Source organism: Sinohyriopsis cumingii, chromosome 17 (genome assembly GCF_028554795.1).
Source record: "Sinohyriopsis cumingii isolate HCF-2022 chromosome 17, ASM2855479v2, whole genome shotgun sequence".
NCBI classification, from domain to species: domain Eukaryota; kingdom Metazoa; phylum Mollusca; class Bivalvia; order Unionida; family Unionidae; genus Sinohyriopsis; species Sinohyriopsis cumingii.
In genome coordinates, this window is record NC_142977.1 from 87,542,751 (window position 1) to 87,569,920 (window position 27,170).

At 34.4% G+C, this 27,170-nt stretch overlaps 1 protein-coding gene across 3 annotated transcripts in view; it reads left to right on the plus strand.

Annotated features, from left to right (window-relative positions):
• The window catches only part of LOC149779382 (dynein heavy chain domain-containing protein 1-like), a 457,419-nt gene that overhangs the window by 151,285 nt on the left and 278,964 nt on the right, over positions 1 to 27,170 (plus strand). For all 3 annotated transcript variants that reach the window (XM_089940014.1, XM_089940015.1, XM_089940016.1), the window contains exons 43-50: positions 3,042 to 3,179; positions 9,820 to 9,940; positions 12,945 to 13,237; positions 14,678 to 14,878; positions 17,085 to 17,123; positions 21,010 to 21,201; positions 21,443 to 21,710; positions 22,263 to 22,431. In XM_089940014.1, the coding sequence (XP_089796140.1) occupies positions 3,042 to 3,179; positions 9,820 to 9,940; positions 12,945 to 13,237; positions 14,678 to 14,878; positions 17,085 to 17,123; positions 21,010 to 21,201; positions 21,443 to 21,710; positions 22,263 to 22,431 (1,421 nt within the window). The remainder of the gene's footprint in view (positions 1 to 3,041; positions 3,180 to 9,819; positions 9,941 to 12,944; positions 13,238 to 14,677; positions 14,879 to 17,084; positions 17,124 to 21,009; positions 21,202 to 21,442; positions 21,711 to 22,262; positions 22,432 to 27,170) is intronic.

Sequence of the window (27,170 nt, forward strand, 5' to 3'; positions counted from 1 at the left end):
GAAAATGGTAGATTATCACAGACTGGTGTAATGTTAAAGTTATGACACAACTCTTAGCATCCATTCTCCAATTGGCTAAGTTTCTTCTTCTCCTTTTTGAGGACAAAACGCTAGCCCCCATTGTAATTAAAGGATATTGTTCCATAATTTAAGACATGTTAAGAATCATAGATGGTATGATGTTGGTCACAACAAGGATCTTTCTGTCCTGTTGGTCAGTTCCAACCTATTCAGGTCCTGCTCACTCACCTTGTTCCTCAAATGGAACTTCCCTTGTGTCTTGATGTGGCTCAACTTGTCCAAATATATGCCTATCTTTGGCCTTACTGCAGTTATTATGATTCAAGACTTGTTTAATGATAACACTAACTTTAGCTTGCAGAGTGAATGGGCTGCATGTATTGTTCATGTATCTGATCTACATGCAGTTCCATTTCAATGACTCAGTCATATTAATGACATAATATTCCTTTGTCTCTAAGAACAGATTACTGACTATAGGAAATCAGAAAATAGCTTTTTTCCCTCTCTCCTTGATTGACCATTGAGAGAGGAAAAGAATATCTGCAATGACCATCAAAGGCTCCTTCTACTAGTTAAGGCAAGAAAGCATGATAAACCCGCAAGTACATGCCACTTGGCTAAAGTGGTTATTAGCACAGTGTCTTGTGAACTCTGGCATGACCAGGTACAGCTTATGAAATATCAGTGATTTCCATGTGGCCTTCAAGACATAAGTGGAGTCAATTGGCTGGCATGCTCAGTCTAGTCTGTTTTCTCCTATATATTTTTTGCCTGACATGGCCTTGCAAAGTTGAGAACTGAATCTCATTGGGCAACTGGTAATTGGCCAGACAGTTACCATGCCCTATTTAGAACAGCACAACCTCAGCCTTGTCATGGGCTTATGGCTGTTACTGGAATAACGAAGGAAAGCAATAATCAGATGGTGGATCCTACAGGAATCTTCTTCGTATAAACACATGATCTTCATTTCTAATGCCTTCACATTCTGAGAAGCTCATCCTTTCATCAGAGTATTCATCATGCACCTACAGGGTGATGTGGGTAGAAGTTGGGTGCTAAAGCATTTCCTTCTCTTACCTATTCTTCTAATATTAATGCCATCAGGTAATATATTTGAAGTTGAAAGGAAATTTGTTAGTAAATTATGTCATTGAGAATTCTTACCTGATAACATTACTATTAATCCCTCCCACTCTTCCCCAAAAATGTCAGCATACTATTATTGGTTGTGCTTAAGCTAGCAAACATCTGGTTAGGGGCAGTAATCCATAAGGGTTATTTGATGATTGCCCAAAAATGTCACATCATACTGACCTGGACATTTTTATACATTAGTAAATTATTAGGGCTATTTTTGGTTCCCAGATGGTTTCTAGTGTTTTGTGGTTAAGTTTATCCAGTATCAGTCTCTTACAAAATCACAGTCACTACAAAAAGAAGGCTCATCCCCCTCTGCTGACATCGGGTCAAATTTTGCAACCCCATATAAAATCTCTAGTTAGAAGTTCACACATTTTAATTGCCAAGTCCTTCCTTCACCCAAATGACTACCTTAATAGAAAACAAAAGCAGATGGCAGGCTTTACAAGCAACTGTACCTTCATAGCCAGACAAAGCATATGGCAGACTTTACAAGCAACTGTACCTTCTTAGCCAGACAAAGCATATGACATACTTTACTAGCAACTGTATCTTTACAGCCAGACAAAGCATATGGCAGATTTTACAAGCAGCTGTATCTTCACAGCCAGACAAAGCATATGGCAGGCTTTACAAGCAACTGAACCTTTACATCCAGACAAAGCAGATGGCAGGCTTTACAAGCAACTGTACCTTCATAGCCAGACAAACCAAATGGCAGGCTTTACAAGCAAGTGTACCTTCATAGCCAGACAAAGCAGATGGCAGGCTTTACAAGCAAGTGTACCTTCATAGCCAGACAAAGCAGATGGCAGGCTTTACAAGCAACTGTACCTTCATAGCCAGACAAAGCAAATGGCAGGCTTTACAAGCAACTGTACCTTCATAGCCAGACAAAGCAAATGGCAGGCTTTACAAGCAACTGTACCTTCATAGCCAGCAGATGGCAGGCTTTACAAGCAACTGTACCTTCATAGCCAGACAAAGCAGATGGCAGACTTTACAAGCAACTGTACCTTCATAGCCAGACAAAGCAGATGGCAGGCTTTACAAGCAACTGTACCTTCATAGCCAGACAAAGCAGATGACAGGCTTTACAAGCAACTGTACCTTAATAGCCAGACAAAGCATATGGCAGACTTTACAAGCAAGTGTACCTACATAGCCAGACAAAGCATATGGCAGACTTTACAAGCAACTGTACCTTCATAGCCAGACAAAGCATATGACAGGCTTTACAAGCAGTTGTACCTTAATAAATTATGCTACTGCATATTTGCTTCAGTATGTTTTGAATCAACTGTGATTGAGGGACATGGGCATATTGTTTAAAAGCAGCAGATCACACTTAAAATGGACATTATTTTTATTTAAAAGGTTTAAATACATAAAAAACAAGAATAATGAATGTGAAACTTTAATAATTCTACTGTAGTGACATGGTACAGGCTAGGTTTTCTTCAATTGATATAGGTAATTGATGCATTTAGTTCCACATGAACGATAAATGAAGTCGGTTGGCAACCTTTGGTTGGGAAGATAGAACTTGATACTCTGGTGCAGTATGAAGAGGCTAATAAAAGAGAACTATGTGCTACTTGAAATGTCTTCTTGTAGGAATTAGCTGATTTGATGACAGATAGAAGGAAAAATTAAATTGTAAGATTTCAGTGGGTATATATTTACATTGAAGTATCAGACTATGTGAATGATAGGTACTCTTCAACAAATACACAGTCATTTGACCCTTCAATAAAATGCAGAAATAATGGTATTAGGAATACATGCTGTATTCAGAACATTTATAGAAATATACTAACACTAATAATTATGACATTGTGAATTCAGGATAATGGGATCTTCTTTACTTTCAGTTGCTACTACGACCTTGTGCTATGGTGATACCAGATTATCAGCAAATTATTGACTTGACCCTTTGTTGCCATGGTTACCATGAAAATCAGTTGTGGGCCAAGAAACTTGACCTGTTCTTCAAACAGTTGAAAGTGCAGGTTTGTATTATATTTCATGAGTGATTTATGTCTGATACTTGAAAAATGAAAGATAAGGGTACATATGCTGTTGTTTGTGAAGAATGGGTGCTCTTGTTATCAGTGACATTTCTATGTACAAAACAAATACCTGTTGTTAATATTGAAGTTTTTCCCCTCGTTATTTTCTTTTATATTAGTCTGACAACTTTTAAATTGACAAGCTGTACATACAGTAATTCATTGCAAATTAATTCTGCCAGATCTGCTGTTGTGGTATAGTATTTGTACTCACTGGTATAATTATGCCTAGGTAAATTTACCATATAGCACATGTACCCAGTTTTAGTTTGGCTATTTTACTATTTCTACCTACCCTGTGGAATTTCTCCCCTCCTCCCCCCTTTAAACCAACATGATACTAAGATTTCACCATTTAATATTAATCTAACATTAGGTAGCCAAGACATTTATAGGTAAAATAATTAAAGTTATAAATAGGTTATAGTATAAGAGATTATTATATGAACAAAAGTGTACTATGAAAGTTACAAATGTACAATTTTTAATATAACAAGATAATATATTTTTTCAGTGTGTTATAAATTTCAGTTATCTTTTATTCTGGAAAATAATTTTTGAATAACAAGTTGTTATTATGGAGAATCTATATTATTTGATCCTTCATTATTAAAATAGGTAAATTATTTGAGTTGAGAATGTGAGAAGTTCCCAATTACCCATGGATTAGTTTCTAATTAAGTAATTAACTTTGTCCATATCTAATCTTAATTATATTGAATGCTAGTTCAAAGAGCTTTGAATAGTTTATGAGAAGGGACTTCAGAGGTATTGGAATGGTTTACATAGCAGTTTGAAAAGTATATATATCCCTGATGACAAATCATAAAACATTTCAGTAATTTCTCTGTTTGTAAGAAGTATATGAAAAAAGTGTATCTGCTGTGTTGAAATAGCTGGAATATATAAATGTTTGTTGGAATACCATCATGGGAGAGAAATAGTACCAACGTATAGAAGTATTTTTTGTTCACCCACTTACAACAGGTATGTACTTTTTAGTCATAATATATGTACCTATGGTATTTGATTGAAGGTTAAGGCTGGGGGGGACTTTTACTATTGTCATAATTATACACAAATATTCAGTCATGTTATAAGAGTAACTTGATATAACTCATTACTTTTAAATATTGTATGTATTTTTATATATTGTATGTATTTTTATATATTGTATGTATTTTAAAATAATATGGATATTATTACTAGTCATTCTTAAAAACACTAGGATTCAGTTACATTATAATCTTGATATTTGTATTTTAATGTATTTTGAAATAAAATTTATAAAATGTTGATGTGGTTGTCTCTTATCAACCATAACAAAACCCTAGGTATTAATCCTGTGGCCATTGTAAATGTACCCCACCACCAATTTTTGTCACAATGAACATTGTCACTTTTAACCTACAAACACTGTAATACAGCATAACATTAAATTTCTTAAAACTACCATTTTCTGAAATGAAAATAATGTAAAACTGATTAGTAACATTCTGTATTTCTTATAATAAGATCTCAAAAAAGACAATATAAGAAAATAAAATAAATAATTGAGTTATCTACCCCTAGGTACAATTTCCATAGGTTAGGTAATTTTACTATTATAGCATTTCTACTTTTACTTTTACTACAGGTACTTTTTTTGGGGGGCCCTGAGTGGCCGAGTGGTCTAAAGCGCTCTCTATTACAGATCACTGCCATCTCACCTCTGTCTGCGTGGGTTCGAGTCTTGGATTCGGCCAATGCTGGTATGTGAGAATACTGGCTGCCATGTATAGCCTATCGTGTGCTGAAAAATGGCGTTAAACCCCACAACAACAACGGGTACTTTTACTAAGGAGGTACAAGTACTATTTCACACCAGCGCATTATGTGACTGATGGCAGATCTGAGTCTTTGCAGTTTGCAGTTATGATGTTGAATAAGATAATTTTGAATTTTCATAAAAAAATCAATAGGATGAGGTAATTTTTAATAATAAAATCATCAACAGACTGAAGGTTATGATAATTCTGAACTTATGAAACAGCAGGATGACATGTATGATAATTCTGAAAAACAGGAGCATTAGCAGACTGAATAATATGAAACTTTTGATATAAAATAATTACCTGCATATAAAATGGTGCCAAAACATGAAGATTTGGACCCTAATTGCAAAGTTTGACAGTTTAATTATTTTATAATTTTGTTTGCTTAATATTTACATATTATCTCACTTACTTACTATACCCATGCCATTAAGATCTCACTTACTATATCCATGCCATTAGGATCTCACTTAATATACCCATGCCATTAGGATCTCACTTACTATATCCATGCCATTAAGATCTCACTTACTATATCCATGCCATTAGGATCTCACTTACTATACACATGCCATTAGGATCTCACTTACTATACACATGCCATTAGGATCTCACTTACTATACCCATGCCATTAGGCTCTCCCTTACTATACCCATGCCATTAGGATCTCCCTTACTATACCCATACCATTAGGATCTCACTTACTATACCCATGCCATTAGGATCTCACTTACTATACACATGCCATTAGGATCTCACTTACTCTACCCATGCCATTAGGATCTCCCTTACTATACCCACGCCATTAGGATCTCACTAAATAGGGCAAGAGTGCTGTTCAGGTGAAAATTTATGTTGTGTTTGTGTAGTGTTTAGCTGTAATTATGACATTTATATACATATATTGTTTTTTTAAACATTGTCCACAACAGAATGCTTCATGGTAGACAAGTTGCTTATAATTAATTGTGTCACAGTTCTTTATAACTAATTGTTTTACCCTCTTAAAATGAAGACATCATTATTAGTATTATTATTATTAATATTATTATTATAGATATTATTATTATAAGTGAAAATAAACAACAGTTAATGGTACAGAAATATAACTTGCAATGGAAATTCAGTAGCACCACAAGTAATAATACAATTTGCAATGACAAGATTTTCAAGATGACTGCCATGGTAGCCATATTGCCTTCACAAACCCTAAATGATTTGTACTTTTTACATTTTAATAAGTAACTTAAGTTTATCATTAATTTGCATACAAATTCCTCCAACATTTGTAAATCAACAACAGATAGGAGTTTTATCATATTTTGTAAATCAAAGGTAAATTGCAGTTTTATTTTATTATATTTTGTAAATTACCATTATATAGCAGTTTTAGCAAATTTTTTAAAGGATAATTTGATAGCAATTTTATGAATATTTTGTAAATGCAAGGTAGATGGCAGTTTATCAGATTTTGTTAATCAAAGATAGGTAACAGATTTATCATAATTTGTAAATGAAAGGTAGATAACAGTTTTATTACAATTTGTAAATGAAAGGTAGATATCAGTTTTATTAGTTTTGTCAATGAAAGTAGATAGCAGTTTTATCACATTTTGTAAATAGGGATTTTATCACATTTTGTAAATAGGGATTTTATCACATTTTGTAAATAGAGATTTTCTCACATTTTGTAAATTAAATGTATGTCCTTAATTTTGTCACATTTTGTGAATGAAAGTTAGGTCATAGGTGTTTCATAAATACAGAGCCCATGACTAAGCATTGCAATATAAATGAACAAAGTCACCTTGCCAAAATATAAATGTTCACATCCACATCTCTGCATGGTTGTCTGGACAATGTATGAAATTACCCTGAACTAGGACAATGTGTAAAATTAGCCTGAACTAGGACAATGCATGAAATTAGCCTGAACTAGGACAATGCATCAAATTAGCCTCAACTAGGGCAATGCATGAGATTAGCCTGAACTAGCACAATGCATGAAATTAGCCTGAACTAGGACAATGCATGAAATTAGCCTGAACTAGGACAATGCATGAAATTACCCTGAACTAGGACAGTGCATGAAATTAGCCTCAAATAGGACAATGCATGAAATTAGCCTGAACTATGACAATGCATGAAATTAGCCTGAACTAGGACAATGCATGAAATTAGCCTGAACTAGGACAATGCATGAAGTTAGCCTCAACTAGGATAATGCATGAAATTGGCCTGAACTAGCACAATGCATGAAATTAGCCTGAACTAGGACAATGCATGAAATTACCCTGAACTAAGACAATGCATGAAATTAGCCTCAACTAGGACAATGCATGAAATTACCCTGAACTAGGACAATGCATGAAATTAGCCTGAACTATGACAATGCATGAAATTAGCCTGAACTAGGACAATGCATGAAGTTAGCCTCAACTAGGATAATGCATGAAATTGGCCTGAACTAGCACAATGCATGAAATTAGCCTGAACTAGGACAATGCATGAAATTACCCTGAACTAAGACAATACATGAAATTAGCCTCAACTAGGACAATGCATGAAATTACCCTGAACTAGGACAATGCATGAAATTAGCCTGAACTATGACAATGCATGAAATTAGCCTGAACTAGGACAATGCATGAAGTTAGCCTCAACTAGGATAATGCATGAAATTGGCCTGAACTAGCACAATGCATGAAATTAGCCTGAACTAGGACAATGCATGAAATTACCCTGAACTAAGACAATGCATGAAATTAGCCTCAACTAGGACAGTGCATGAAATTACCCTGAACTAGGACAATGCATGAAATTAGCCTGAACTAGGACAATGCATGAAATTAGCCTGAACTAGGACAATGCATGAAATTAGCCTGAACTAGGACAATGCATGAAATTACCCTGAACTAGGACAATGCATGAAATTAGCCTGAATTAGCACAATGCATGAAATTAGCCTGAACTAGGACAATGCAAGAAATTAGCCTGAACTAGCACAATGCATGAAATTAGCTTGAACTAGGACAATGCATGAAATTAGCCTGAACTAGGACAATGCATGAAATTAGCCTCAACTAGGACAATGCATGAAATTAGCCTGAACTAGGATAATGCATGAAATTACCCTGAACTAAGACAATGCATGAAATTAGCCTCAACTAGGACAGTGCATGAAATTACCCTGAACTAGGACAATGCATGAAATTAGCCTGAACTAGGACAATGCATGAAATTAGCCTGAACTAGGACAATGCATGAAATTAGCCTGAACTAGGACAATGCATGAAATTACCCTGAACTAGGACAATGCATGAAATTAGCCTGAATTAGCACAATGCATGAAATTAGCCTGAACTAGGACAATGCATGAAATTAGCCTGAACTAGCACAATGCATGAAATTAGCTTGAACTAGGACAATGCATGAAATTAGCCTGAACTAGGACAATGCATGAAATTAGCCTCAACTAGGACAATGCATGAAATTAGCCTGAACTAGGACAATGCATGAAATTACCCTGAACTAAGACAATGCATGAAATTAGCCTCAACTAGGACAGTGCATGAAATTACCCTGAACTAGGACAATGCATGAAATTAGCCTGAACTAGGACAATGCATGAAATTAGCCTGAACTAGGACAATGCATGAAATTAGCCTGAACTAGGACAATGCATGAAATTACCCTGAACTAGGACAATGCATGAAATTAGCCTGAATTAGCACAATGCATGAAATTAGCCTGAACTAGGACAATGCAAGAAATTAGCCTGAACTAGCACAATGCATGAAATTAGCTTGAACTAGGACAATGCATGAAATTAGCCTGAACTAGGACAATGCATGAAATTAGCCTCAACTAGGACAATGCATGAAATTAGCCTGAACTAGGACAATGCATGAAATTACCCTGAACTAAGACAATGCATGAAATTAGCCTCAACTAGGACAGTGCATGAAATTAGCCTGAACTAGGACAATGCATGAAATTAGCCTGAACTAGGACAATGCATGAAATTAGCCTGAACTAGGACAATGCATGAAATTAGCCTGAACTAGGACAATGCATGAAATTAGCCTGAACTAGGACAATGCATGAAATTACCCTGAACTAGGACAATGCATGAAATTAGCCTGAATTAGCACAATGCATGAAATTAGCCTGAACTAGGACAATGCAAGAAATTAGCCTGAACTAGCACAATGCATGAAATTAGCTTGAACTAGGACAATGCATGAAATTAGCCTGAACTAGGACAATGCATGAAATTAGCCTCAACTAGGACAATGCATGAAATTAGCCTGAACTAGGACAATGCATGAAATTACCCTGAACTAAGACAATGCATGAAATTAGCCTCAGCTAGGACAATGCATAAAATTACCCTGAACATTGACAATGCATGAAATTAGCCTCAAATAGGACAATGCATGAAATTAGCCTGAACTAGCACAATGCATGAAATTAGACTGAACTAGGACAATGCATGAAATTACCCTGAACTAAGACAATGCATGAAATTAGCCTGAACTAGGACAATGCATGAAATTACCCTGAACTAGGACAATGCATGAAATTAGCCTCAAATAGGACAATGCATGAAATTAGCCTGAACTAGGACAATGCATGAAATTAGCCTGAACTAGCACAACTAGTTGTATTGGAGATTCTGTTGTTAGGTTACTTCATACAAGACAAAGTTATTCACTTTTAACTAGAGGCAACCAACTGATTTATATTGTGTTTAACTTTACAGCTACCTAGGAAGAAGCAGTACATGTTTGGTTTAAAGGACATCAAAAGCATTCTGAAAATGGCCATACTCATTCTTCATGATCTACAGGAAACACAAGAACAGGAGAGACAGGAAGCTGGTGGTAATAATAACAATTATTATAGTAATAGTTTGTTATATAATTATCAATAACAATTAATAAACAAAAATAAGTCATTGAAAATCCCAAAGAACTTCAACATTCTGACTGACCACAGGATACAGCATAGGAGACCAGAAACAGTACTAGTCAGGCATTGTAATGGTCAGCAAAGAAAAGAACCTGAGATTCATCATAGATCCAAGGAACAGTAGCAAGTAACAAAATACAGACAAAATTGTAACAGAGATCCTATCATTTGCAGCGGGAACACAAGGATTAATACCCAGCTTAAGATGGCCTGAAATACATGTTTCCACCATTCTCTTCTGCAAACTGAACAACTTCCAGCTTTAAAGCTGCCATGTAAGATTTATGTGACATGATCTGAGGCATTTTTAAATACATCGGAGGATTTTGTTGGGGAGGATATTTATAGAAATGATTGAAAGGAGTGATCAGAACATGCCTAACTCATTAAATGTACCAGTATTACAACAATGAATATAGTGTCCTCAGCTAACATTCATTACTTATGTCCAGAAAAAAGAGAGAGACATCATTTCTTGTGGTTCTCAATACATTTTAGATCATAAAACCAGCAAATGATGTGGATTAATGAGAGAATAAAAACAAAGGGGTACCAGCATTGCCTATTACCCAGCACCAATGTTAGGGTTTAAACAGTTAACAGGATTGGATTGTTGTCAGAAACCAAAGACCAATCCATCAATTATAATCCAAGAGAGACACCAAAACAAAGATTTGTTAAGGATGAATATTTATATCTTTGTTGTTGTTTGTTGTTATGTGTTGTTTAAGCTGAAATGCAAAACTAAAGACTTGGGATTATTGATGATATATAAGTAGTGTATCTCTATTCTGACTTTTAACTGATATTATGGACAGTCTATTGTGAATATATGACAGTATTGTTAATATATGATAATTATATGCTTAATTAATATAATTGTATAAATATTCATCCTTTTGTTGTGGTTTTATCCAAGACCAATGGACTACAACACCCTGGCAACAATCATGAGGCACACTGCAAATTTACCTGCCATCATGATACTGAGACAATCCCAGTGATACTGTAACATTAAACTGAAATGTTTGGCTCATCTTTTAGTAATGGTATCTTCAAGTTTCGTTGATGTAATGCATCCCTTTTTCCTAATATAAATATTTCATTGTATATCTTTGGCTAGATGACATTCCATCCTCTTTAGAAAACTTTGTTTCATCCAGTGTTGAATAAAAAATGACCCTCTGCATGCATGAACCTCCACAGCAGTAAACTAGTGCATAATGTGCAATGTTCAGGTTTCATTCATTAATTGAATGACATTTAAAATGTTCAATAAATTGTTGAAATTTTTTTCTTCAGTTGTGTAATTTCTATAATATGCAATGACCAGTATGCTTGTTTTATGTATATAGTTCAAAGGTTATTGACTTAGAATTAAAAATACTGGTCATTTGTTCATTTGGCATAAATGTCCTTGCAAATTCAGACATTCTGAGCTACATGACTTTGTGTCCAATATTTTTTAATACTGAGTTAATGATCTGTTTATACTCCCATTCTTTCAACACATCTTCTACCCTTGGGCTCTGCCAATGGGAGAGGCCATGGGGTCAAACATTAAAATGGGGACATATTATAGTTAAAGTCTTTTTCATCACTGATGTTTCTGTTACTTATTACCTGATTCACTTCATATTTGTGCAGAATATCTTATGAACCAACATTATGTTTTCTTCCTATGCTGTGTTGCCCTCAGGTTACACACACATAATTGACATTGGGGTCAAGAACCCTTCTGGTTAATTCTTTTTTTTGCAAATCATATTTAAAACTTTACCTTTAACTTGATAACATAATATATGACAACATACATCCCTTCCTTTCTACACACTGTTGCCTCAGGGTTATATCCTTGGATGGAGTCATAGAGTCAGGCAGTAGGACACTTTAATGATGATGATAATTTAATAAAGCCAGTTCAATGCATATTTTGAACCATTTCCATGCATATTTTGAGCCATTTCCATGCATATTTTGAACCATTTCCATGCATATTTTGAGCCATTTCCTTGCATATTTTGAACTGTTTCCATGCATATTTTGAATTTGATGTCATCACTAGCTTAGCTATCACCTTGTACCATTCCTGCTTTTGAATTATGTCCTTGGATGGGACCATTGATGTCAAAATGAATTACAGTAATACCTCGAACATTCGCGAAGTTAGGTTCCAGAACCAGTCGCGGATCAGGAGGAATCGCGAATGTTTGGTACGGTCACTAAAAATACTAATAAATGCTTATTTCTAGGGTTTAAACCCTAAATATGACCCAAATCATGCTCCCAAAGCACTTTAATTTCATTTAAAAGCTATCTTAATACATTACCCTTAAAAAGAGAAATAAATGGTTGACGTAAAAATAGAGTACAGTATCGCCTAATGGGTATTTGCCACACTAGCGCATTTACAGTACGGTACATGTATAATAATATTACCCCTATACTAATTCATTGGCTGCTGTTTTCTTTTGCACTCACAGTAAGGTAAAACCAAGTAAAGAATGGGACTGTAAACTTAATGACTGACGTGTTCTTTGTCATTGTCAGGAAGGTAAACTAGGTAAACTTCATATGTCACAGAAGTCATATAACGAAGGTACAATTCAATAAAATAAAGAAAACATGTACGTAGAGGGTACCAATGAAAAGTTCGCGAATCTGTGAATTCGTGAATGCACGAGGTATTACTGTATACACATTTTTGGTTATAGCTTTTTCATTTCTTTACATCCAGTTTTTACACCTAGTTTGGAATATATGACAGCATCATATATTTCCTTTTCTATGGCATTCCTGATCTTGGGTTATCCCCCTTGTTGGGGCCATGGGGACATGGAGTTTTACCCTTTGATATATTAGAAGGTCAGCTCAGAGGCCTATCACATATTTCTGAAAACATGGTTCTTGTTTCAGAGGCTAAAATTGAAGAAGAGGCTGAGATGTCACCACTCATGGCAATGGACCAAAAGAGCCTTGAGGAAGAGAGCATTGTACAGGCTATCATTGATGTCATGTACTCCAACACTGAAAATGAGGATGACAGGTTGACCTTCTTGACTGTCCTCCGTGAAGTGTTTTCAGGCAAGGGTAATGCCATTGCTGGTTCAGGTAACGGGTTGTTACAGCAAGACAGTCGACTAATGACTGCCATTAGGGACCAGCTGAATGAAGACAACTTGAAGGAGACTTCACAGACCATGGAGAAGGTTAGTAAAGTTTCAGGCATATCTCACTGTAATAAAATCCTGTTTTAAATTTGTTGTAACTCTCTGGTCCTTAAGGCCATGTGTCCATCATGGATTGTGTTTCCATCAACATTTGCTATTTTAGAATTTTTAAAACTACTGTACAGTTCTTACCAAATATGGCAGACAGTGAGCATCCTGGCATGAAGAACTCACGGTACTAATTCCACTCCAATGGTAAACATATGGAAACACTATCATATTCAGAATTCAATAACTTAAAATTTATGGGTGCTGATAATGACAGCTATAATTTTTTGTGCACATCTAACCTTGGTGCAAGCTTATGTGTGGAGAACACCATATGACCCGCGGCAATTTGTTTACATACATGTGCATGAAACACGTGTTATTGATTCTGCACCAAATGAATCAGGTGCTACTTTCAGTATTGAGTACTCCTGAGTCAAGCCTGTAAAAATGCTAAAATTGCATCAGTAGAAATTTGTCAATATTTTTTTTACATTACATATAGGATAAGCTCTCAAAAGATATTTTTCCTAAAATTTTAATTTTCATTATTAACCAATTATGGACCACCAAACCTGTAAATACTCTATTATTTCTTCACTCATTTCTAGAATGGTTCACAGTTCTTCCATATAATTAGTACCGTGTGTCCTGAAGGATTTTCAATTTATACTAATGATACTAATCTAATCCTAACCCTAAACACATTACTAAAAGCAGATTAGACCTTTACATGATTTCTTCTCAAAGACTGCTGAAATGCATTTGATCAAATTTGACAGTAAAGGCCTTAAGACCTTTGAAGTTTATCCAAATGGTGCCATTCTGCCATCATTACTGAAAATACTAAAGGCACTAAGAATAGATAACATAGGCTATTCACATAATGCAGCCTGACATATCCAGCATAGGCTATTCAGTTTGCATATAATGCAGTCAGACATATCCAGCATAGGCTATTCAATTTGCACATAATGCAGTCTGACATATCCAGCATAGGCTATTCAGTTTGCATATAATGCAGTCTGATATATCCAGCATAGGCTGTTCAGTTTGCATATAATGCAGTCTGACATATCCAGCATAGGCTATTCAGTTTGCACATAATGCCATCTGACATATCCAGCATAGGCTATTCAGTTTGCACATAATACAGTTTTGAAACATTTTAAGGACTGTACCTTTTTTATCTTTATCCCTTTACTACCTTTAGTACTGTTTAATTATCTTAACCTTTTATCTTGCAGGAATATATAAATATTTATTTATTTATTTATTCACAAGGGTTTTTCTTTGTGAAGATTTTACAGTTTGTACTTCTGCCTTTTTTTCTGCATAACTTTTATTCAGCATGATATAGACATGAAATAAATAAAGTTTAAACTTCTAAAATCTGACAGTCCAAACTATGCTTTGATTCCCATTTTTAAGGTTCTCCAATTGCATGCAACTATCCAACAAAAGCAGGGAGTTATTTTGTATGGTCAAGCAGGGAGTGCCAAAACCACATGTCTTGGTGTTCTTGCCAGAGCACTGAATCGACTCAATTACCTCCTGTTTGCTCCAGATCATTCTAAAGATGAACTGAGCACTGATCGTGACATGCTTTTCCAAAGCAAGCAGAAGTTACAGGTATGAATTAGACATTTTTCAGAATTGGTAACATAAAGGTGATACATGTTTGACATGCTCAGTTTGATATATGGTAAGAAAATAAAAATCACCCTTGACAGTTTGATCTGTTGTTTCCTTGATTATCCTCTAAATCTATGATTGTGTTAATAATAATGATCCACACAGAAGGGGCATGTATGTTATGTGACTTAACAGAAATTATATGTATTGACTGATGTGCATTGACTGTATCTATTTGTATGTACATGTTGAGTCAGATTTGAGATATCATATACAGTGAAACTCCTCAAAACTGAATCCTCATTATATTGGAATCCCCTCAAGATCAAAGAAAACATTATTTTATCCTAAATTTCAATTCTATTTCTCTAAAACCCCACATAAAACTGAAACTCGCTTCAAATTTGAAATATAATTTGGCTGATATATGCTGGGACAGAATCACCATAGTTAGCAAGTACTGAGGTAAGCTTCACTGTGAGACAAAGACACAGAAAATGTCGAAAGGGCACACGAAGTTAAAACTAAACTTGACTTGCACACCAATACAAATTACTGCCGACATATGTTGTCTTCATAGTATAAAAATGAGCCAACTTTTAGGGTGAGTTGATTATTTAAAAAATGCTGAAGAAACTGGAGGAAAAAAATTCTTTATACAAGAATAAATTTGAAAATGACAGTGATGCAAACAAGTGTTGTTTCAGCAATGACTGCAGATTTGACAAACAACTGAATTATCTTGTGTGGCATTGGGTTAGCCAAGCTTGGATGGAAAACATTCCAGTCTCAGTTCCCTGTAATTGCTAAACTCTTTCTCTCATCACAAAAGTGCTTAGAAAAAGACATAATTTTTCACATCTGTGCAAACTGAAAATGTCTGAAAACCAAAATTTTTGGTGGGTCCCAAAAGGTTTTTGGTTTAGGAGGGTTTCACTGTATTATGGCACATTTTATGAAGAATATAATATTATTGATTTTCTTTTGCATGTGGTGGTCTGGATTGCTAGGACATTTTAACCACAGTCCTTGTATAAAGTAAAAGTTGGGATGTTATGGTTGCACTGAAAATAACTTTGTGCTGTTGAATTCCTTTTTTTATATTTTTTTACATTTTGTGACAAATTAATTTTAAAAGTCAGTTTTTTCACTTATAAACCAACTTGTTTTATGTTTTATTTTGTGAAACTGTCTGTGCACTGCATGACCTTATCAAAATTTCTTGCTTTCCATAAGATAAAACCTTGAAATCTTTTTTATTTTGTAGTTACAAATCACTTTAATTATGTTTTAGACTATTCTGGGGGAGACTGTAACTTTAATATTATTCCAGACTATTCTTGGGGAGATTGTGACTTTAATATTATTCCAGACTATTCTGGAGGAGACTGTGACTTTAATATTGTTCCAGACTATTCTGGGGGAGACTGTGACTTTAATATTATTCCAGACTATTCTGGGGGAGACTGTGACTTTAATATTGTCCGAGACTATTCTGGGGAGACTGTGACTTTAATATTGTCCCAGACTTATCTGGGGGAGACTGTGACTTTAATATTATTCCAGACTATTCTTGGGGAGATTGTGACTTTAATATTATTCCAGACTTATCTTGGGGAGACTGTGACTTTAATATTATTCTAGACTATTCTTTGGGAGACTGACTTTAATATTGTCCCAGACTATTCTGGGGGGAGACTGTGACATTAATATTGTCCCACACTATTCTGGGTGGGGGGAACTGTAACATTAATATTATTCCAGACCATTCTGAAAGAGACTGTTGTTAAATAGTATGAGACTTGATCAAATCAAATACATAATGACATATTATTAAGTTGAACTTTTGCTGAACTCTGTAATCTTCAATAATTTTATTTGTAGTAGTTTTAATAAGACATATATAATTAAGGTTTACAATTTAAAGCAATGGTGCTGAATAACTTGTGTCAGATCTGAATTTTTTTTGTAATAACAATAATAATAATGCTTTTGGCAATGGGACTGCACATTGTGTTTGTTTAAATGTATAATTTTTTAACCACACAGACGATAACAACTGTTATTTCACTGGAAAAATTCAAGACTTAGTTACATAATGATGAGTACATTCAACTGATATATTGTCCTCTTTTTCTCACACAAAGCTTGAGTGCTTCACTATTACATTAGCACGTTTCTCTTCACTTCACTTTTCCATTAGGAAATGAACATGCCTGACCTTGTCAAGCTAGAGGATGAAGTAAGTATACACTTTTGGGGAAGATGTACAACTCTTCTTATCTTGGTAGTGATTATATATATATATATATATATATATATATATATATATATATATATATATATATATATATATGTGTGTGTGTGTGTGTGTGTGTGTGTGTGTGTGTGTGTGTGTGTGTGTGATATCTACATTTTATGAGTAGAAATATTTTATGAATGAAGTGGACACTTATTGTCATAAGTGGTAAGACAGTACAAAATATTTCCACTTCATGAGTGAATATTTCCATATATCTACTAAAAAGCATAGATTTTAATTTTGTTATATATTTTTAAATGCAGAAGCCATAAGTTTGCAAGGTTTTCTCCATTCTATGTCAATGTGATTAACAGCTACATTACTACATCGATAAATAGAAGTTACTAAATTTTACAATAATTTGGTGACAGCAACTTTTTACAAACTTGTACATATCATGTTTTATAATTATGTACTTTGTCAAAATAAAGACAGGTATTCGTGACAAATGAAGATATTTTTTTAATAAATATGTTTCATGCATGGATTGGTGCTGTTGGGGTGGGGTAACTAGAAATATAACAGAGCAGTTGTTTCTGACAGATTTCAGAATGTAACATCTTTAAACAAAAGATTTTTAATGAATGTGAGTTTACGTTAAGAGACTTTTGTTCTTTATTTTGTTTCTTTCTACACTTAAATGTAAATGTTTGTATGGCCTTGGCATTCTTGCAGTCTAGCTTGGTGGCAAGACACTATATCCATTGTTTGATTATAACTTAATTTTGGTTTGCAATCAACACAAGATTTATCCATTATTTTCAAACACAATTGTAATGCAAGTTAAAATTGCAAGTTAAATGATTGTTTGACTACATATAATAACAAAGGTGGGTTTTTTCCCTTAAAAATATGTACCACGTATCATAGTGTATTACATGTATACAATACTGTATGGAAGACACATAGCAACATGTCATGTAATCATACACTGACAGTTTCCGTGATTCATGATGAATATCTAATTATAAAATGTTAATAGTCGAAGTCTGCTTTTTGCTTTTTGTAGTTTGTTTTTAGGCATTTCTTGAGGGCACCCCATCAATTGTATCAATGTATGCCAGAAGGCATACTATTTATACATCTTAAGATCTATACATCCTAACATAAAGAGAGAGAGGATCTTTATAGATCTTGAATGAAAATGATGTCACCTGGATATCCAATATGGCCACCACAGTGGCCTGCTTGAAAATCTTGTTATCACTACTTCACCAAATGGATGATAATATCAACTTTGGGTGTTCTTTAAAGACTTCTTATAATTATAGGTTACTGCATTTGGATAGGAAAATATGAGCAAGTGTTTTTGGATAGATATACTGCACAACCTTACATATACAATATACAAATGCAGTTACCTTTTTATTATATGCTCATTTTCTTATTCTACCTAAGGCTTAATTATAAAAAGAAAACTACAAGAAACAAAGTAACTGAATTTATGCTGTATTTTAAACTAAATACACAAGTGCAGATTCATCAGTACATAACAACAATATTAATGCGCACATAACTCTGCCCAGATAAATTTGAACTTGGTTACACAGTTGACAGCACTTTTGAAAGAATTCGTTGTTTTGGTCTATTTAAAATTGACATTTAGAGTCATATTGTGAATTGCATTGCAACAACTTTTCCATTTGGTCTGGAATGAATAGATTTTGGCATTTTTGTCGATTCTACTAAATTTCGTGATTATGGACTGAATTTATCTGTGTCAGTTCTACATGAAGTAACATCTGATTTGTGCAGTGAGGGAGCAGCGACTTGACCCATCTGCATGTGTGTTTCTGTTATGTCATTGAATGTTTGGGATCATAATGTGGGAAAAATACGAACTCTTTCAATTATAATTATCAAAAAGATGCTATGGAATATAATGTTTACTTCATTTTGAGTGCATTAAGGAGGATGTAATTGCACTTGGAATATAGTCAAAATTACAGTACAATTTCAAAATGTATAATCAAGCTTTAGAACCCATAACATAGCTCACGTAATTTGGATTTTGAAGAACTAAAAATGTACAGAATGTAAAATGGTAAGAATATTTTTTGCCATCCTTATTACCAGCTAAAGAAGACATGTTTATGTCTTGTCACTTGCATGCTATTTGCAGGGACCCCAGCAATTTTATAGCCCATCTGGTGGCTGTCACTAGCCGAAATGGGAAACATTGTATAAACAAAGTTAATGCAGAATATTTGCAAAGCATCTGGTATGTGGCAGTCCATGAAACAGCTGCTTTAGTTCATTCAGAAACAAATTTAATCAACTAAAACATAAAGTGTCTACTACATGAGTGTACATGATTTGTTTACAAAGTAATACACTATTGGGCACTTGTGTTATGCACATGAGTGCAATATGAAGTTCTGCAATGTCATAAAATATTAGATGATTTTGACAATGTAAAGTTAAAGGAGACAAAAATGAGCAAATATTAATGTCCTGTTGGGCCTAAATGAAAATGGTCTTCATCTGACAGACAATATGGTTATCATAGCAGGCATCTTGAAAATCTTCTATCACTACCTGATTTGATGGTCATATCAACATAGAATTTTCAGCAGAAGACGTCTTGTGATATCTATTTGGTCTTCAAAACAAATTGTGCTGATCTGATATTCATTATGGCCACTGTGACATCTTGAAAATCTTATTGCTGTTCCTCCTGGATTGAAAGTCATATTAACATAGGGTTTTCATGAAAATATTACTGATTTGACATCCTGTATATCTACCATTGCAGCCATTTCAAAATATTTTTATTGCTACTTCTCGTAAATAGAAAATTGTATTGACATAGGTTTTTGCAATAAGACTGATTAGAATGTCTAGTTGGTCTTGAATGCAATTGGTGCCAGTCTGACCTCAAATATGGCTGCCACGATTAATATATTGGAAATTTGTCACTAATTCTACTGAATGCATGGTCAAATCGAAATGGTTTTTTTACCAAAAGTATTTTAATGGTGTCTAGTTTGTCCTGAATGATTACGGTGCTGATCTTACATCAGATATAGGGCTGCTACAGCTGATTATTTGAAAATTGTATTGCTCAAGAATATTAGAGATAGCATTTAAAAAGAAGAAATGATCATATCTCGAATTCCTGGCATTTTTTGGGACAGGTCAGATCATCTACTTTTGATGTTTTTTTCAATAAACTTTCTCCCTCTTTGATGTCAGTTCGGTATAGTGTATGTAATCTCCTATTTCCTAGGGCATAGTTGGAATTATGTAACATTTAAAGGGTCTGAGTTAAGGTTTTGGTCTGGGTTACATATTTAGTTTACTGAATATAATTTTTTCATTGTCTCTTGAACTTATCAGTGATTTTGGAATATATATTTAAAAATGGATTTAGTTTAGGCCCTCTTTTCTCTTGGATACATGTTACATTTCTAAATCATTGGCTGTATCCTTCCTCAGCATAGAGTTTTTATATTCTTGTTCTGACATATCTCTATTGCAAAAGTTTGCAATTCACATGACCACCAAAATTTTAAATGTTGTACAGTTTAAGAAAATCTTAAGGAGGAATTATTTGCAGTGATTCTTCTAAAAAATATTTACCATTGATGAAACATGATAATTTACTGCACCAATGTATCATAGATAATTGCACTTAGTGATAAGAAATTGCATATATTTCTGTGCCACCTCAGAAAAATATTGTCTGTAGTGTTATTAAAATGTAAAATATAAAGAATTTACAGACTTTACATTTGGTGACCAAGTTAAAAAGAATCATTGGAAACATTTATCTTTACCAGTTGCATACATGTATACATGACATATTTCATTCTTTTCCTCTTAGTTCCTGAGCAAGCTTGGTGCACCGAAGCTCCAGCAATCAAAAGGTGGGAAGAAGTTCAGGCGGATGTCCAGCCTTCTCACAAAAGTCCAAGATGCCATACATGAAATGGAATCTAAGAAAACAGTCGACTTTGCCATTTATCCAAAGATTGATGTTGTACGGCTCAACCCAACAGCTCTATCCATCCAAGAAGTATGTTTAATTTTCAAAAGTTTTTTGTAGATTAGTACCATAAAAAGGATTTGGCAGTAACACTTATACAGCAATCTCTTGTTATAATGAAGTATATAAAAATAAATTCCCTAGAAGTACAGATTTATTGAAGTTTCTTAAGTTGCAAAATAAATACCCTACAATTTCTTCCTTTGAGATAGGAAAAGGCTGGAAGTAACTTATACTGATTTGGTTAATACATTTTTCTTATTCATGACAGCTCCTTGGCACATTTTCTGATGGAATGTGGAAGGGAGGCCTCTTGCCAAAGATCCTGCGAGACTCATCCTATATGTCAGAGGCAGTGAAGAGTTACCTGGCCAACTTCAAGGAGAAGCAGAAAGGCAAACAGGAAATGCCATCCATATTGTTACGCTGGTTGGTTCTTGATGGCGTGTTAAGCCCTGGTTGGACAGAAAGTCTCAATACTCTACTGGACTCGGAGAGAAAACTCTCCATGGCAAATGGAGGGAGGATTCCATTCCAAGGTTTGACTTTACATATGAATTTCCCTGGTAAGATTGTCAAGAACAGGAAATTTGAAGACCTCAGGAGTCCGTGCTAATTTGCCATAACTAGAGATCCTGTAACTAAATTATATAAAAAAAATTAACAGAATTTAACCAAATTTTTGACAGCATTCTTGTAATTAGAATTTTTGTTCAAATGATGTTGATACATTATAAAATATAGCAATAATTTGACTTGATCTTTTTTTTAAAAATGTTTTCTTGTTGACATTCACTCAGCTGAATTAAACCATAGTTGGCTGAGGGCTTTCAGGCATTAAGAACTGCCACATTTGTACAAATTACATTGTTCCACCGTGATATATGGGGGTCATTATTAGAAATAATAAAACCTGTAAACAACTTCTCAAAAACTGCTCAGCAGAATTTGCTCACATTTTTTATAGCATATCACTGGACTTGGACCTTTTAAGTGTTTTTGTAAAATGATGCCAAAAAATGCATGTGCCATTTATATTGTCTTGTGGTAACAAAGCCTTTTAAACATTTTTGCTATCTGCTTATGTCCAGATGAGAGCACAACCCTGCTATTTGAGACTGCTGACATCAGTAATTCCTCCCCAGCTATATTATCTCACTGTAAGCTCATACACTTCGGCTCTGATGCCGTTCACTGGAGCTGGTTGTTTGAGTGCTGGGCCAAGACAGCAAAGAGTAAATGGATTTTCACAGGCTCGTGGTGAGTCTTTTTGTGTATTGTAAGCATTTTCAATTGAAATTAATAATAATAATAATAATAATAATGACTTTTTTTAAAGAGGGTGACACAATTAGTTGCATGTTAGTAATTCTCCTTGTGGCCCTCTGTTACATGCAAATTTACATCCAGTTGCAATAATAATAACAATAATGATAATATGAAAAGGCATTGATAATAAGTGATATGTATATATATGGACATAAACTGAACATTTTGTAATAGTGATGTGATATGATTTGGATTTTTAACGTAGCTTTAACAAGTTTTCAGTTATATTGCTACGATGTCTGCAATGTGGCAGTTTATAGTGATGTCTAGCACTGGGGCATCATGCCGCAGACATGTAGCATGATGTCCCACCCAGTCACATTATCCTGACACCAGGCCGACCATTCCTAACACTAACCTCTTAATGCTGAGCGCCAAGCAAGACAGCTGTTAGTACCATTTTTGTAAGTCTTTGGTATGACTCGGCCAGGGATTGAACCCATGACCTCCCACATCTGAGGCAGATGCTCTAACCACTAGGCCACCGGAGTGGTCATTTTGTAATAGTACGCTTCAGCTAAATACATTGTGTATATACAATGCAAATAAAGTGAGACTACGAATTGGAGATTTGAGAATTTATGCTTTAAGTTCTAATTAATTTTTCAAATCATCCACTTTTCATCTATTAAATTAGATTATTTTTAAATGCATTTATGTTTGTACTTTCTCTAATTTTCTTTGGGATTTTGTTCCACACTAGTTGCTCTGAATATTGAAAACTTTTCTTAAAGAGTTCTTTTTTTGGTTTTGGAATGGAAAAGTGGTTAGCTGAAATCAAATTAATTCATTTGGGAGTGTTGCCATGTTTACTGGAATGAAATAGTTCTTTGAGGTATAATGGAGCTATATTGTTTGAAACTTTGTGCATAAGGATAGCCTTTCTCAAAAATATGTGTTCACTTCCTGTTTACATTTTAATATTATTCATTGCATTTGGGATGCTTTTAGCATTATCTAGCCTAGGATGAGTCTGCAAGTCTTTTGTGCATGTGGAATAATTTGCAAATATTCTTGTCATTAGTTTTTTCCCATTTCACATTACTGTAGTCTAGGTGTGAGTGCATAGAGCCTTTGTATCATATTAACCTATGTTTATTTGATCTTTATGTCCTATTCTTGCTAAATAACCAGACATAAATTGACTTTATGATATATGACTTCAATATGTTCATTCCCCTGCACATTGTCGTCAACCATCACCCCAAGGACTTTGTCATGGGTAACCATTTGTAGGCAAATTTCATTCAACATAAGATTCAAATTGTCATTTTCCAATGTTACTCTCATTTGTTTGGTTGTAGTCAAAAGTATTTTAGTCTTGTCTGTGCTTACATTCATGCCATTTTAATTTACACCAGGAATCTATTCTAAGTAAGGCTGTCTGAAGGAGAACTCTAGGTCTAATTTTAGCTTATTTGAAATCTGATAGAATGGCATCATCTGCATACAAGTTGATAGATGAAATACAGTTGTCTATATTCAGTGGCAGATCATTTATGAAAATGAGAAAGAGGAGTGGGCCCAGAATTTATCAATTTGTACTCCACATTCAATTGTTCTTCTTTAGAAAAACTGCCATTTATTTGGACACTGCTTGCTTGCTGTTGTATATGATATTAACCAATCAATCATTGATTTGTTACATTGATAAAATGTTCGATTTATTGATAAAAATATGATTATCAACAAGGTCAAAAGCTTTTCATAGATCAACTAACATGGATCCAACCAGTTTTCCTTGATTTATGGCAGGAATCGATCTACCTGTCATGGGGTCAAAGGCTGTCTCACAGGAGTGGTTTTCTCTGAACACAGACTGGTTTTGATGAATTAAGTTAAAATGTTAAAGGTACATCAAAAGATTGCCAATAACATATTTTTCAGTTAGTTTGGACAGAGCTGGTAAGATGAATATGGGTCTGTAGTTATTGATGTCTTCTTGCTGCCAATCTTGTGAATGTAACTTTTGTCAATTTCCCTGCCTGGGGAAACACTGTGGTGGATATCTTTAGATGACATAGGTAAGCTGTGCTGTCAGCTAATATATTTGCAGCAACCCTCAGGAGACATGGTCCAATATTATCTAGGCTTGGTTTTTGTTGTTGTTATCTCATTAGTTTGAAAGCAGTTAAAACTTTTATATGGTATGCAGAGACAAAAATGTTGTGTCAGCTAATACTTTTTCTGAACAGAAATTTCTTAGTTCATCATGATTGGAGTTAACAATGGGTTCCTTTATTCAGGAATATATGCTGACAATTTCAACAACAGATGTTCGATTTTGATGACCTTTTGGATATTTACTGCCACCTAGTTTGTTAAAATCTCTCCGCATATATTTCTTATTGCAATTATTTTCTGAAGCTGACTAATAGTAAATCTTCTTTAACCCATTGATCAGTTTGTTTACTTTATTTCTCCATGTATTGTAATGTGCTTGTTGACCAACAGATTTGAAATAATTATGGGTTTTCATAGTGTCTCGAATGTCAGGAGTTAACCAGTTGGTTTGGAAGTCCAGTTTTCAGAGGTATATGTTTGTCAACCACCTGTATAAATACTTGGCTCCATATATCTAGGTATATGATTGTCTACCACCTGTATAAAAACTTGGCTCCATACATCAAGGTATATGTTTGTCAACCCCCTGTATAAAAACTTGGCTCCATATATCAAGGTATATGTTTGTCAACCACCTGTATAAAAACTTGGCTCCATATATCAAGGTATATGTTTGTCAACCACCTGACTATAAAAACTTGACTCCATATATCAAGGTATATGTTTGTCAACCACCTGACTATAAAAACTTGGCTCCATATATCAAGGTATATGATTGTCAACCACCTGTATAGAAACTTGGGTCCATATATCAAGGTATATGTTTGTCAACCACCTGTATAGAAACTTGGCTCCATACATCAAGGTATATGTTTGTCAACCACCTGTATAAAAACTTGGCTCCATATATTTAGGTATATGTTTGTCAACCACCTGACTGTATAAAAACTTGGCTCCATATATCAAGGTATATGTTTGTCAACCACCTGTATAGAAACTTGGCTCCATACATCAAGGTATATGTTTGTCAACCACCTGTATAAAAACTTGGCTCCATATATTTAGGTATATGTTTGTCAATCACCTGACTGTATAAAAACTTGGGTCCATATATCAAGGTATATGTTTGTCAACCACCTGTATAAAAACTTGGCTCTATACATCAAGGTATATGTTTGTCAACCACCTGTATAAAAACTTGGCTCTATACATCAAGGTATATGTTTGTCAACCACCTGTATAAAAACTTGGGTCCATATATCAAGGTATATGTTTGTCAACCACCTGTATAAAAACTTGGCTCCATATATCAAGGTATATGTTTGTCAACCACCTGTATAAAAACTTGGCTCCATACATCAAGAGCATCATCCACATCATCAAACATAGATCCAGTATACCAAGAAACATTAATGAGATCTTCAGAAATTTGTCTTCGTCATAATGCTTAAATGACCTGTATGTTATGGTTTTTTGAGTTTTGAATTTTACAGCTTCTTTAAAAGTGGATTTCCTGGTTAGGAAAATTGGGAAGTGATCGCTCAAGTTCTTGTGTTTCTTGGTCCACCATTTGGGTTAGACCAAAGTTTCTGTCAATTTAACCATTTGTGGTAATCTGATTGATCCCTGTTGAAGTTACCTTATATATACCTCGTTTTGGTCATCAATTATTTTATCTAGTTAATTTTTGAAATGCTCATTTCATCCACTATTCTCAGAAGGGACCTATAGACAAAGTCAACCAGAATTGCTTTGTATTTGATTGATTTACCTGGATCCATATTGCTTTAGCTTCATGTTTCCAGGGCATTTCTCCTTTCAAGGGATAAACCATTGCTTACCTAAACAGCACCACCTCCACCCTCTATTGTGTCTAATCAGTGTGCAATCATCATCAATAAACATCAAGTCATTTTCATGATTATCATTTACGTTTGTTTTTTTATAGACCCAGAATATTTACACTGTTGACCTTAGATGATAATAATAAATTCAGTTGGTCAAACTTATTATTTAAACGATGTATATTTATATGACCAGTGTGTATACCTTTTCCTTTAATTCCTAGATATAATATGTCCTTAAAGTCAGTGTTACTAGGAGGGTCAGACAAAGAGTTTAGTTCCAGCCTGACATTTTTAACACTTTGCAAAACATGTATGCAGTCTTTGTTAGAACATTCACAAATACATAATGTACTTTCACATTCAAAACATCCTTCATCGTTGTCCATTTGAGAGATAAAATGTTTAACAGAGGTCCCAAAGGAAACAACATGGGCATCATCACCCAGTAGAGTTCCCAATGTTTTTCATGAAACAATACAGAAAATATATATCATAAACAAGGCACTATTTTCATTGCCATAATCACTTGTTGCTTGGGTGAAATATTACACAGTGCTAATTGGTTTTGTGTCCATATTTCAAACAGTTATGGCACTGAATTTTTACAGTATGTATGCATGCATCAAAGTCATGTCCAGGTTCAAAGCAGTTATAACACTACTAGCTTGTCTGGTTTGCAGAAAGTGTTATCTTGGTCCCTGTCATATCTTTGATCAATGTTTTTGCCTTTGAGTATTGGAATATGATCACTTTTTGCAC